We start from the raw sequence: 14,183 nt of genomic DNA, 5'->3' as shown, positions 1-14,183 counted from the left end.
CCGGTCCCGGTCCCGGTCCCGTGACGCTGCCGCGGCCCCGCCATGGCCGTGTTCGCCACCCCCCGGGAGGCCTTCGGCGCCCTGCGGCCCGCCTGCGTGCGGCTGACCCAGGCGCAGACCGCCGAGAACGTGGCGCTGCTGCGGGCCCGGCTGGCGGCGGTGGGCGCGGCGGCGCTGCAGGAGCTGCAGGAGTACGTCCTCTTCCCGCTGCGCCTCGCCCTCGCCTCGCCGGGGCCGCGGCGGGAGCGGCTGGCTCAGAGCGCGGCGCGGGGCCTGGCCGCCGTGCTGGGCGCCACCCGCCTGCGGGGCCCGGAGCTGCTGCGGGAGCTGCTGGCCGAGCTCTGCGCCTGCCTCGCCCCCGGCCCCGGCCCCCCGCAGGCCCCGGCCCCGGCCCCGGCCCCGGCCTCGGAGGAGCTGAAGCTGGCCGTGGTGGAGGCGCTGCACGCCCTGATCCATTCCGCAGACGGGGACGTTATCTTGTCGCTGTACCAGCCGCCGGCGCTGCACCTCCTGGGGTTCGCCGTGTCCCTGCTCCTGGGCCTGGCGGAACGGGAAAGAGCAAAGCAGGTCAAGATCTCCGCCCTGAAGTGTCTGCAGGCCCTCGTTCTGCGGTGTGAGTGCCAGCAGCACAGGCGGCTGCGTGAAGATGAGGAGCAGCAATGTGGGGATTCGTTTGCTTCGTTTCTGCCCGGCGTTTCTATTGCGCTGTCTCGAGTTATTACCGCAGACATCAAACAAGGTCACGGAACCACCGTCGCTGCCATCAGAGTGTTTTATCGGGTTGTCGGTTTGGTCATGGCTGATGAACAGCTAGCCAGGATCCCAGAGAATAAAGAGAAGCCGTCAGTGGAACAAAGTGGAGTATCAAAACTGGCGGTCCATAGAGGACCTGACTGGAGTAAAAATACCGCAGAAAAACTCTCTCTCCTCTTACATAAAATTGTTGAACGTTCCTCAGTTCACTCGCACTGGAAAGTGAGACTGGAGCTGGTGGAACTCGTCCATCACTTAGTGAGGAACTGCAGGCAGTCACTGGTGGACTCGTTCACTCATCTTCTAAAGGCCTTGGTCGGGCTGGTTAACTGATGAAAACAGCGAAGTCCAAAGCAGATGTAACGAGGTTCTGCAGCACATTGCAGAGCAGCAGCTGGTAGCACACAACAGGGCTCTTGCTGATGTTCTCTCGGAGAACCTCCATTCCCTCGCCACAGCTCTGCCTCGCCTGATGAACTCTCAGGACGACACGGGCAAGTTTGCCACCTTGAGCTTATTGCTTGGCTACCTGAAGCTGCTGGGCCCCAAGGTTAACATTGTCCTCAACTCCGCATCCCACCTCCAGCGTCTGTCCAAAGCACTGATGCAAGTTCTGGAGCTGGACGTGACAGATGTGAAGATAGTGGAAGACAGGCGCTGGGGCTCTGGGAGCGGGTACGAGGGCTCCTTGCAGCATGGTGTGCAGACGGGCAGATGCCAGAAGAAATACTTCCGCTTCTTCACGGAGGAAAAAGTTTTCCAGCTCCTTCAGCAAGTTTGCCGTGTTCTTGGCTACTATGGAAACCTCTACTTGCTCGTGGATCATTTCATGGGGCTGTACAGCGAGTCTGCCATGTACCGAAAGCAGGCTGCAATGGTCCTCAATGAGCTGATTGCAGGAGCTGCTGGCGTAGGGGTGGATGTCCTTCAGGAAAGGGAAGTTTCACTGAACGTGGATGATATCAAAGGGTCCATAACGTCCATTCTTGATGAGTACACAGACCAGGCAAACTGGTATTTAGTCACCAGCATTGATGCAGAAGAAACCAGCCATGAGCTCTCTGTGAATCATTCAGGACTTGCTGCCCTCCCAGGGGCTGCCTGCGGCAGCGTTCTGCCATCCCCAGACCCGCGTGTAACGACCCGCACCATGAACAGCAACATCTGGCAGATCTGCATCCAGCTGGAAGGGGTCGGCTGCTTCGCTGCGGTCCTTGGGAAAGAATTCCGGTTGCTTCTGCTGTCAGCTCTCTACCCAGTGTTGGAAAAGGCCGGAGACAAGACTCTGCTGATCAGTGAGACGGCGATGGGAACGCTGGTGGACATATGCGAGGCCTGCAGTTACGACTCCGTGCAGTGTTTGATTAATGAGAATTCTGACTACCTGGTGAACGGGATTTCCCTGAATTTGCGCCATTTGGCACATCAGCCGCACGCGTCCCAGGTGCTGGACACTATGCTGAGGCACTCGGATGCCAGCTTGCTGCCGCTGGTAGAAGACGTTATCCAAGACGTCCTGTCGACGCTAGATCAGTCGTATAATCACCAGGCCTCCACCTTCCTCGGGGTCCTCTACTCACTAATGGCAGCTCTAGGTACCTAAGCGATGTTTACTTTGCACAATTCAGTGTTAGTGTAACTGAGGGTACAGCAGGATGACAACTTTGCCTTGCTTGTGGGCCAGTGCTTAAGCAAAGATTGCCAGTAGCGTCCACGCTCCGCAGGCAGTTTCTGTTTGGCCTGTAGTGGCTCAGACAGGATGGGTGTGCTCCTCCCAGAAACGCCCTGCAGAAGCGCTCGGGGCTTATTGCTGCATCCGTCAGGGCTGTAGGAGGTGTGCACCATCAGGGAGGTCACGGTGATGTGACCGCTGGTGCCTGCTCTGTAGCTCAATCCCACGAGACTCGAGAGTCATATTCTTCTCCCAAGGAACCTGTGGTAGCCTGCTGACCTGCAGGAAGGGATCACGAATGCTCGGTGACATCTCAGTTCCTCTTTTGCAGTCAAGTGGTTCGGACCGTCCTGCAGCGAGGAACACCAGCGAAGGCAGGCTGCTGAGTGGCAGAGCGGGACTTTGGCCCAGGTGCAGCCGGCGATAACAAGGCAAGAAGTGGAGCAATTCTTCCTCGACTATGTCAGACAGAAGCAGGTTGCAGAGGGCAATCTTTCTGACTCTGGTGATGAGGAGGCAGGTCAGTACTGTGCGTGACTGACAAAGTGTCTTCAGCTTAGAGACAGACGGTGAGCTGGGAGGCTTCCTTTTGGCGGATGGTGGGGGTAGAACTGGGTTGAAAGACTAACATGCTCACGGTAGTCTCAGATCTGCCTTGAGCCAACCGTAGCTCATGTGAGGTGCTGCTTGGTGTTCTTGCTTTGTTCTGTGCTCAGGGGGAGGGAAAAAAAAAGTAAAATGTTTGCAGATCGAGGCGTGGTCTAGCTCTAAGCCATAAAAACTGGGTATTTTCTCACTCATAAGAGGCATGTGGGGTTCAGGACCCAAACTTGCCTCTTTCCAGAATCCTACTGCATCTTCCTCAGCCTCTCTTGGGAATCTCTGTACCATTTTTTCTTGGCTAATAATGTTGCTGCTTCCTTCCCACCTTGCCTTTAAAGGCCCTGCAGACATTCATATAGGGAACTTTTTAGCCTTTATTGGGCTATGCCGAAATCCTGACCTTTAAATACTTCATCTTTAGATACCCTGGCTTTTCATTTTCAGTAAAAATCAATGGAAAATAAAGAACTCTGTGGTAAAGAGAGACTGCAAATGTCACACCAATTGCATCGTCCAGTAAAGAAAGCAAAACTTCCCCAGTCCCACAATCTGAATCTGCCGCTGAACTCACAGAGCTGAAGCGTATCTGCTTATATCTAAGCATGCTCAAAAATGCCAAAGGTCTCAACTGGGAATTTGCAGAGTAGTTTTGTGTGTGTGTTGTGATCTCCCAGAATCTCCAAGTCGTTTTTATGGCTTCAGTAACAGTTTTGTCTTCCAGATGAGGTTCCCCCTGTTGCTAAACCTGAGCCAAGCAACTCCGACACAGAAGGAGAAACTCCTCTGCCAAGCCATGCTCAGCTGGCCAAAGATGTGATGGAAAGGTGCATCCACTTGCTGTCTGACAGGAACCTCCGTGTGCGGCTGAAGGTGAGCGAACGCCGGCTTTGAGGGGACAGGTGGTGCCGTGGAGGGGGCTGGTAGCTCCTCACCGTGTACATGGTGCCCGTCGGGCCTCCTGCTGTAACGAGGTTAGTGCTGCCATATGCCTGTTCAGGACAGCCCCTCCCAGTGTTGGCAAGAAAAAGGGAGGCAGTTTTCTGAAGGTAGTCTGCTTCAGGAACGGCAGCCAGGCTGAGCGCGATCGTAAGGGTGGCTTCATGGCAGGCACCTTTCCGCGGTGCCCACGACAGTCAAGTCTCCTGCCTCAGCCTGAGGTGAAGGAAGGAGAAGCATCTTTCTCCCATCCTCCTTCCTCACTCAGACTGTAGTGCACAGACTAATGAACATTTCAGAAGTGCCGGGGTTATGATAAGCAGGGCTAAAAGCCTGTTTTTTGTTGTTTTTTTTTTTTAAATTATGAAAATCCTTTGAAGGTGTCCTCCTTTTAAACTGCAAAGCAAGACAGAAAATGCAGCAGTGAGGCATAACCCAGATGCTTAGCGCAGCAGCCCCAGTCCTACAAGGTGATGTTGCTGCTGTGCAACAGGAACAGTAGGGTCCTAGTGCACAGCCCAGCCTGCAGCATCTGGCTGGAAATTGGGCCCTGGTTCCAGCCTGGCCCCATAGCACGGTGCCGGGTTATGTCCCTGGGCTGCTTGGTGCTTTCAGAAGTGGGCCTGTGCTCCGTGCACTGTTCAGTTATCCCAGCTCATGCTGAGGTGTAACTGTACCCTCTTGGATTAGAGCCCTTCTTTTTCCTTGCTCCCTGCTGTGATGCTGGGCACCCACATGAATGCCTCGTGCTGGCACTGCAGCACCCTGAAAGTCTGTCATCTGCCCCTCGTACACAGGTCCTGGATGTGCTGGAGCTCTGCGTAACTGTGCTACATCCTCACGGAAACCATCTGCTTCCCATGGCTCATCGTGTCTGGCCAGCTCTCGTCACCCGGCTGATTAGCGATGACCCTCTGGCAGTGCTGAGAGCCTTCAAGGTACAGCAGTGAATCTTTGCCAGCAGCCTTCCAGCTGGTGCTTAGAAGGCAAGCAGCTCAGGCACTGCTGTGACCAGTGAGAGGAACGCTGAGTTTGGGGGGTGCTTTTTTTTAATGTTCAGAACACAGGGTCACCACCCTGCACTGGGTGGGCTTGTACCGCTCTTAACCACAGCTTGTCCACAGATGAAACCTTGACACTGTTCCTGGGGGAAACAGCAATATTCGTAGTTACTGCAGGGAAGAGGAAAGTGGTTCTTTTACCACCTAAGCAGCTGACTGTCAGAGGCATTATGTAGTACAACTTGCCCGTGCTGGAACTCCAGTCTCACTAACCCCCTGTGGAAGGCTTAGACTGAAGAGAAGGGAACGTTTAGCAATTGAGGCATTGGCAGGGGAGGGGAGAGGTTAAGCAAAGACTTAGCCTCATAATAACACTTCAGAAGAGTTCCTGGCCACATCTACTGACGGCATTCTTCTTCCTGAATCACAAGTTAAACAATAAAACGCGATGCCCGAGGTTGACAGCCCCAGAGTTTCACCGGGCTTCCTGCGCTGTGCAGAATGAAATTCATTTTCAAATCCTTCAGTGTGAATAAAAGGAAAGTTTTGATTCCCCAAATTCAAGAAGCCAGGCACTAGAATTTCAGAGTGCCTGCCCTAAAAAGAAGGACGAGATCACTGCTTAAAAACTAACTCTTGGAAAGTTCAAAGGATAATTACAGTTAACGTTGCATTTGGGTTTTGTTGTGAGAAGTCCCGTGTGAGTGTTACCTTTCTACATCTGAGGACAGTAAGTACAGTGTCAGTATAAGCCAAACACAACACAACCAGGATCTCGGTCCGGCACACTAAGACCACGTAGTGGAACTTCAGTGAAATTCCAAGAGAGAGCCATGTTCTGGCCACTTGGGTGAGCCCTGTAGATTCCCCCCTTCGTTTTCATACCTGTTTAAGGCCATTCTCTAGGCCTGTTTGGATTTTATCCTGGGTGCACACCAGTAGTGCTGGGTGCCCTGTGCTGTAGTGTATTGGCCTTTCTGTTACATGGCATGGTGCTGATGGGCTGTTGCCACCACATAGGTGATTTATATTTTAATAGCATCTTCCATCAGGCTCCTTCAGCACTTCTAAATAGGCCTTCACAAGTCAATCGTACTTTTACCGTGCTGAGGAAAGAAAGGCAGGCCCAGGAGGTTAGCAATGTGAAACGGAACAGCAAGAAGCAGCTCACTCAGCCTCTCCATCAAGCATTTGCCTTCTGCTTCCTGTGGGAAGTAGTGGTAGGTGAGATCACATCGCTTTCAACTGTAAAAAAAGTATCAAAGGAGATGCTTTATCCCCCAGCGTTGCCGAAGGGTGCAGAGAACAATATTCTTGAGTAGCCTACTCACAGATAAGGTGCACTTATCCTCCAGTAACTGATGTTTCTCCACTAGGTGCTGTGTACCCTGGCTCAAACGTGTGGGGACTTTTTGAGACAGAGATTCTCCAAAGATGTCCTGCCTAAGCTGACCAGTTCCCTCCTTAGCCAGGCCCCAGCAAGTGCCAGAGCTGGGCCTGTGTACAACCACACGCTTGCCTTCAAGTTACAGCTGGCTGTGTTGCAGGGACTGGGGTCTCTGTGCGAGAAGCTGGACATGGGTGAGTACCAGGGGAAGTGTAGGTTGTATGAGATCTCTCCCCAACTTGACTTCTCCTTTCATCTTGGCTGACCAGGCCTGTCCTGGTTTCTCATCCTGCTGCTGCCCCATGGGACTGATTTCCAGATCTTCTCCACCCTCATCCCACTCAGGTCCTGCTGGACCTTAATCTGTCCTCTTTCAGAGCTCTGTAAAGAGAAGCTAGTCACTCTTTACTCCCCAAGACACAAATGGGGAGAGAGCTTCCCAGTACCTTGTGGAATCTGACTGCTCATCTCATTTGTGCATGAGAAGTGGGTATAAAGTAGAGTGCTTGAGTTGCTGCAGCCAGATCTGTTGGGTCAGGCTTTGTTTGTAATTAATGGAAGAACTGGAAACAGATGAGACTACTGGCTAAGCTGACTGGTTCCATTCTGGGGCATCTCTCTGGATGACCTTTCACATGCAGCATGTCATACTCTTCTATGGAATAAAACTCTCTGAAATTCTTCTGGGTTAAATTTCTGGAGTTGACTTTGATGAGGGAGAGGGTTTGCTTGCTAGTTGCTGTTTTCCTGTCTCAATGCCCTTGATTGCTTTCCTAGCTCTACAGCAAGATTTTCTAGAGGAGAGGTCATTAGAGCTCTGGGTCAGAAGGTTCAAAGGCTCAGAAGCCACTTGCTGCCAATTTAGAGCAGATTCAATTAGGCGGCAGCAGCTGAGTAGGTTACCTCCTACCCTTCTTTTCTGTTCCATTCTGCAGGTGAGAGTGACCTGAATAAAGTGGCAGATGCTTGCCTGATTTACCTGAGTGCCAAGCAACCCATGAAGTTGCAAGAAGCTGCCCAGAGGTAATGTCTTTTAAATGCAGGTGTATCTGGTGTACAAGTAATGTGGGAAGAGGGGGAGAAAGGTAACCCCTTTCCTTTTGCCCCTTTCTCATTCCTTCCTCCAGCACATCTGTGTCCTGTAGAACAGGGTCTCTCATAGAAGCTAACCCTTGCTCTGAGAAGGCTGGGAGAGGTTAAAAGAGCATAAACAGTTTAGGTGAGCATGCATTTGCCCTATGAAGTGTTGACAGACATACTTGACTAGTTGGTGTTCAAAATCCTGCTCAACATGTTCCTGCTGTCAGGATAAGAAATCGCTGCTGCCATATGTTGTCACCTGGAAACAAGGGCAGAGATTTCAGCAGGCAAAATGAGTCCAGTTACAGAACGCGGGAAATGAAGAAGAAAGCCATGCGTCTCTGTTTCTGCTGAAGGACAAGGAAGAGCCACGCTCTGTCTGTGGCCCACCATCCCTCTCCTAATGGGAGAGGTAGCCAGCTGTGAGCAGGTTCAGCAGGCACTGCGGATTTCGGAGGGCAGAATGTTAAAAAGAGAAAACCTGTCAGCTCCCTTTCACCTGAGTGCAAGCCTCCCAGGGGTGTGCAAGGTGTGAAGAGCTTTTGTGTGGCTGGGCAGCAGCTCAGACAGAGGGAGCTCTCAGAAGCTGTAGCTGTACCTTTGTTTGTATTCCTGAGTTGGTGAGAGTCGGTTTATTTTTACCTTAGTGGCTTTCATTGCATCGCTGCAGGCTTCAGCAGCATTTGTTCTGCAAAGGGGTTCTTTGCTGTAGGCTTGCATACCCTTGATAGAATATAATGTGCATCTGTGTAAGCAATGCTGGCATGGGAAACAGAACACCAGGATTTATCTATTTGGAAACTTAAGCTTTTAAATCGTTAACAAAGCAGGCTGAAGAGCTATGTAATTTCCACCCCCCCACACGACAGGGGTGGGGAGTGAATACTGAATTGGCCCTATGATGCAGTAGGGTTATTAGAAGGTGTGTTATGAAGCAAGCTCACTGGTGTTGGAGAACGGGGAACAAAGCTGTCAGCAAAGACAGTTTTCTCATGTATATATATATATATGTTTTTAAGAGAAAAATGCCACATTACATTGCTCCCCTCATGTCTTTGATGCACCATACGTGACGTATTTTACCTAATGAAACAGGGTCTTCTGTGATCAGTTATCTTTGTTGGCCAGACACATACATGCATCATGTCTGGCCTGATACTAACCATGCAGATGGTAATAATTGCAGTTTTTACAATTTCCCTACAGTCCTTGACACCTTTTTTTTTAAAAATTGTTATTATTTTAGTCCTATCTGACTTGGAGCCAGGCTGGATCAGTGTTAAACATGTCACAATCACTTTTACCTGCAGTATGCATGATTGATAGGAGGTTTCAGCTTGGAAAAGTCAAAATTAGTTTGCACCGTAACAGTCGACTCTAGCACCAGGATAAGAATCACTTCCCAGCCATGCTTCAGCTTCCTTTCGTAGGCTGCTTAACCTCCAGATTCCTGTACGCTCCAGTCCTTTTCTTTGCTCTCCACGTGTCTGAGAGTAGTCCTACAAACTGACTTAGACTGTCACATGTAGGGCCCTTTGCATCGAGGCAAGGGCAAATTATCAGCCTGCTACATGAAATTTTCTGCATTTTAAATGCTTTTAAAAGCAGATAGAACAGAACTAATCTTATCCACACCCTGAGTGCCAACATACATCACATAACTCAGCTTTATCACTACAGAAATCATACGAAGTAAAAGGATGCTTGGAATCAGCTTGCCATATTGATTTATATGAAGTGGCCTTTGCTCACCTTTTTGGATTCTTACACAACTCATGAGTTGTGACCTGCCAGGAGGAAGGTTAGCTCTTACAAAGTCAGTTATAGCTGCAGTAACTCCCTGCATTGACTAAGTTTGATTTTAAAGTGAAGATTCTCTAGGTATGCAAAGGGCTGAGCAGGAATTTTGGGCCAAGGTGCTGGTGTCACCAAAAAAAAAACAAAAAAGAGGCATAGGGTGGGGGGGGTTGTCTGTTTTTCAGGAATGTTATCATGCTCCAGGGAGGCTATTTAATCCCATTTATGGGGCCCTGTAGTTTTATTAGATGAAGCAGTGGGAATAAGAGAATTTGGTAAATGCAGCTTTGTGCAATACTCAAGGCAAAAATAGATGCTGGGAAAAAAAATGAACCCCAGCATGTCTGAGGAAGAGAAAGTGGGACTGTAGGCTTTGTTATGACTGCTGGTAGTATTCCAGGAGAGAAATACTACCAAAATCTTGCTTAAATTTAAAAAAAAAAGAAGAGGCGTTTGGGAATGCCAGGGAACACTAGATACATCTTCGCCTTTATTGAGAATAAACCAGTGTACCTCTGGGTAAAGTGACCAGCAACACTTGAGCAGCTAAGGGGTTGTGTTGTAGGGCCACAGCCTGGGGACAAGGTTGGGGGGGGAGGAAATGGTGTTAACTGGAAGTCGCATTGTGTAAAACTGAGCTTCTGATCAATTTAGTAAGTGGCAACATCTCTGACAAGCTTCTCACTTTGGGGGAAAAAAAAAAACTTTGAAGGAAAAGAGATTAAGAAATTGTCGTTGGCCTATGTCAACACTTTACAAATAGCTCTACAGTTTTTCCAGTTTGAAGTGACTGTTTTGAAATTTACACTTCTTTTCAATAGATGTTTACAGTCTGTGAAGTTTACCATTTGACCTTTCAGTCAGCATTCTGGATAGGAATGTTTTTTCTAGGATGCAGAAATAATTTCTCCAGTTCTTACTGAAGTCTGTGGCGAGCTGTATTTAGTTAAATATCCAGCATAGCTGCAAAAGCCAGAAAGAGTTGTCCTTTTGCCAGCCTGTTCACACTGTGCCGTGACTTCACTTAGAGCTTGGGAAAATACAAGGCACCAGAATAGCCTAACTCTGCTTTGTGCCGGTAGAACAAGTTGTTTAGCACAACTAGAACAAATATGAGCTATTTTGGGATCTTTTTAGTTACCAAATTTGATTACACAGCATTAGACCTCTTTTGGTTTGACTGTGTAGCTTATTGGATACTTATTGACAGCTGTCATTTGCAAGGTGGGCTGAAGTACACTAAAACAGGCACCTGCACAAGGCAAAATTCAATAAAATTATATTTAAGTAAAAAAAAGCCAAAACAGAAAACAAACCTGGATTAACCCTAGGTTTCTTTGCCATGGAAACAGGTTGCTTAGGAACTATCCAAGAGTTAGTTTGGAAATGTTAAAGTCAAGTTGTTCTTTAAGCTGCATAGCACTCCGGGTTATCAGGAGTGAATCACACACCTTAGGCCCTTATGGGCACAAGAGGCAGTGGGGTTCTCCAGGGACCAGCTAATCTCTCGAGGGCTGCCCTCTCCAGACTGAGACGAGGTTGAAGACCAGGGTATTTTAGCTGTGAATGTAAGAGTTAAAGCTGTATACATGCTGGAAAAGCCAATGCCAGCTGAATGCCACTCCCACGTTTACTTCCCAGTGGTTCATCTTTCTTGCCCAGGACTATCCCCCAGCCATAAGGAGTGAGGCTGATCTCTGTGCAGCTGCCCATCACAAGCCAGGGCAAACCACCGGGGACCTGCTGCTCCCTGGCAGGCCGGCAGCTCTGTGCTCCCACCGCCACGGCCAAGCGAGCACCAGGAGAGCACTGGCAGCTGCCGAGGCTTGGAGAGCCAGTGCAGGGCTTTCAGCAGGTGGCAGCTCTAGACCCTGCCCTGGCAAGGCTGCCCATGCTTCTGCTCAGCCTGGCAGCCCTGGGAGACTAGCACTTGGGGCAGGCCAGTTCTCCCTGTCCAGGCAGCGTAGCTGCGATATCAGAGAGCTAGGGGAACAGAGACCCTTGAGTTCACCTGGGCCTGGCTGTGCACCACGAAGAAGGCATTTTGCACTGTTGCCAAACACAGCGATCACATTGGAGCACATTCAGGTTGTATGCCTCTGGAAATGAGGGACAGGCTCTGCAAGCACAAGTCTCACCCACAGAAGATGTGATCCTCTGAGTTTAGCACCCCCTCGTGCGATGCTGAGACCAAAGCCCGGGTCAGGTATTCACCAGCTGCTTGCTTGAGGTCAGTAATGTACCGTGTAGCATAAGAACTATTTCCTGTCACTCAGTGGTAGACTGAAAACACTGAGCTGTCTCTTGGGCACAGGAGCCATCTTAATGACTGTCTAATGAGCCTCCAAACCTATCAATTTGGAGAGGCTGCAGACAATGCCAAAGCTTTCCATAGCTGCCTATAATGACCCTCTTGGGCACAAATCAAAAGGCCTTCTCCTTACTCTTTCTTTTCTTCCCCTTGTTTTCTGAAGTGTTTTCCTCCACTTAATGCATGTGGACCCTGACAGCACCTGGCTCCTCCTGAACGAGATCTGCTGCCCTCACATGTATGAGCCTCCCCACACCAGCTTGCAGCCTGTGAAGCTTCGTGGGATGGGGAGGCAGCGGAATGAGTTCACTGACAACGTCCTGCTCCTGCTGGAGAAGCTGCAGCAACAGGAGAGCAGCGTGCTGCAGGCTGGCACACAAGAGGCATCTCCTGCTTGACAGACCTGCACAGCAGCTGGCAGAGGAAAGAAGAACCACCAGGATAGTTCTCACTTACAGAAATCCTGTCATTTAGGCCCTGATTCATTCCAGGGAAAACCATTGCATGGTCTGGGGGTACTGGCTGAGACACCTTACCCATGGGCAAAAGGTGTGTTTGTGTGGTTTTTTGTTGTTGTTTTTTTTTTTTTTTTTTTTTTTTTAAGTGTATGAAAATGAGGTGGGTACCTTACCCTGGTTCCTTCAGGCTTCTACTTCTCTGCACATGGTGTTGGAGGAAATCCAAGGGTCACAGCACATTTGTTTCTTCCATACAAAGCGTTTTTCCAGAAATGACTTCCCAGCACCTGCTTGTTGGGCGATGCCCCTTCAGCACCTTACACACACACTTCTGACCCTCCTCACTACTGCAGTGTTCTGTCCTGTTCACACCTGGAAAGTCATCTGCCAACCTGAAATGAAAGTTCTTTTCTGGCCTTAACCTTCCAGGAGAGGCATAAATTTTGGGTACATTAGAAATCCTTTTCTGATGTTAACTGATACTAAAAACAAGAGTTAAATGCATTTCCAGTTAATTCCTCACTAGTATTGCTGACAAGAATGGCATCCCCATATCCCTATAGAAATACCAAGGCTCTTCCCTTACAGTTTACAAAAACTGGCCAAACAAATTGTGCTGCTTAATTCTCACTGTTGAGCTGTGAGAGGGTTTTTAAGAAAACGGCCAGCCTTGATTTAGTGATTTAAGAATCCCCCTTATTCCCAGATTGCAGCTATTTTGTGCAGGCTGTTTCTCAGACCTGCCAGATTTTCAACACCCACCCCAAGAACTAGACTTAGCATCTGCCCCTGCCCCAGGACAGGTTACCTGGTGGGTGCCTACCAGGTCAGATGGCAACATTTGGTGTGAGCACGTTGGTGCTGTGCAGTGCCACTGGTTGCCTGAGTGGGTGCAGTACCGTGCAGCAAGTGGGGGAGCAGATGAATCTGCAAGTCCTGCTTTGCCCCTGCCAAGAGACTTCCAGAACCACAGTACAGCCTCACTGCTCGTTCACCTGGAAGCTGCGCTGGGGCACTCCCCAGCACCACGTCCTCTGGGCTCCTTCCCTTGAGGCTGTCTGCAAGTGCTTTGTTTGCTCTCAGACCACACCGTGCCCTGGATTCCTCAGGCTCACCCAGGGTGACTTCTGGCAGCCAGCTACTTTCAGACATGCTTGTGAAAGTTTTATGCTAGTAAAGCGAAAGGACAGATCTTGACTATGAATTTGGAAGCAAGCTGAGAAATACGAAAACCAGTGCAATAAACTGATTGTTAAAGGGAACAGGCTTTGTACGTTACTGTTGGGAATCCCAGGTGAGCATCCAGAAGGCATCTCAACTGTTGGGACCGAGGGGACTGCTGCTGATGCTTGTGCACACCCCTCATTGGAGATGGCTTCCCCTCATCTTCTTGTTCTTATTTATACTTCATTCCTGGTTGTTTTCCCCAGGAAGACACAGCCTGGTGGCTTCGTTCCAAGTAGGACAAGGCTGCAGTTCAGCTTTCACCCCTTATGCTTTTTTAAATAGATATTCAGTGCTTAACATTGGGCTGCATTTTGTAGAAGGAGCCACTCAGAGTTGATCTGACAGGAAGATGGGAGAAGCAGGCAGGTGAAATATTACCTTTGGTCTCCAAAGCACTCGTGGGGTTGCAGAATTTTCTAGATCATTGTAGCACTTTATAAAATTCCTCTGTCAGGTGCAGACATTGCATCAGACCGGCATCAGACGAATCAGCAGCACAGCGATGGCACTCGCTGCTCCTGCCCAAGCCATCTGTTCGGTCTCTCCACCCACTGCTTCTCCCTGCCCTCTCTGTAGCCAGCAGTATGGGGCTGTCACAGGCTTGTCACGGGCTGTGCCTCTTGCCAGAGAGGTACAAGTTAAACATTGCTGTGGGAAACCGATGCCATTCAACGGCTTGATAGCAGCCCCCAGCCAGCCTGGCGAGAAACACCCTTCCCATTACCAGCCTTCACCAGCTCGTCTCAGGCTGCAGATTAATGATCTATCTGCACATGCTCGGCTGCGTTTGGATTTGTCACCTCTGGAAAGCAGAAGTACCCCAGCCTTGCTGGAGTCACTTCAGCTGAGACGCAAGGCAAGCTTAAAAGAAAAACCAGTACCCTTTCTTCTAGGTTTTTTGTAGAAGAAAAGCACACATGTTTCTGAAATTCTGAAAAGAAAAGCATAAAACCGAAGG

General features: G+C 49.8%; 1 protein-coding gene across 1 annotated transcript; it reads left to right on the top strand.

Moving 5' to 3' along the window:
* Window positions 1–42: 42 nt before the first annotated feature.
* On the top strand, window positions 43–13,255 carry TTI1 (TELO2 interacting protein 1). Its single transcript, XM_035567130.2, is given in 8 exon segments — window positions 43–1,083; window positions 1,085–2,348; window positions 2,757–2,945; window positions 3,750–3,898; window positions 4,762–4,902; window positions 6,342–6,546; window positions 7,288–7,375; window positions 11,704–13,255. Coding segments are annotated over 8 exon segments (3,312 nt in total). The 3' UTR covers window positions 11,939–13,255.
* Window positions 13,256–14,183: the final 928 nt, after the last annotated feature.

Source organism: Cygnus atratus, chromosome 16, assembly GCF_013377495.2.
Source record: "Cygnus atratus isolate AKBS03 ecotype Queensland, Australia chromosome 16, CAtr_DNAZoo_HiC_assembly, whole genome shotgun sequence".
Classification (NCBI taxonomy): Eukaryota; Metazoa; Chordata; class Aves; order Anseriformes; family Anatidae; genus Cygnus; species Cygnus atratus.
This window is presented reverse-complemented; position numbering and strand designations above follow the sequence as displayed.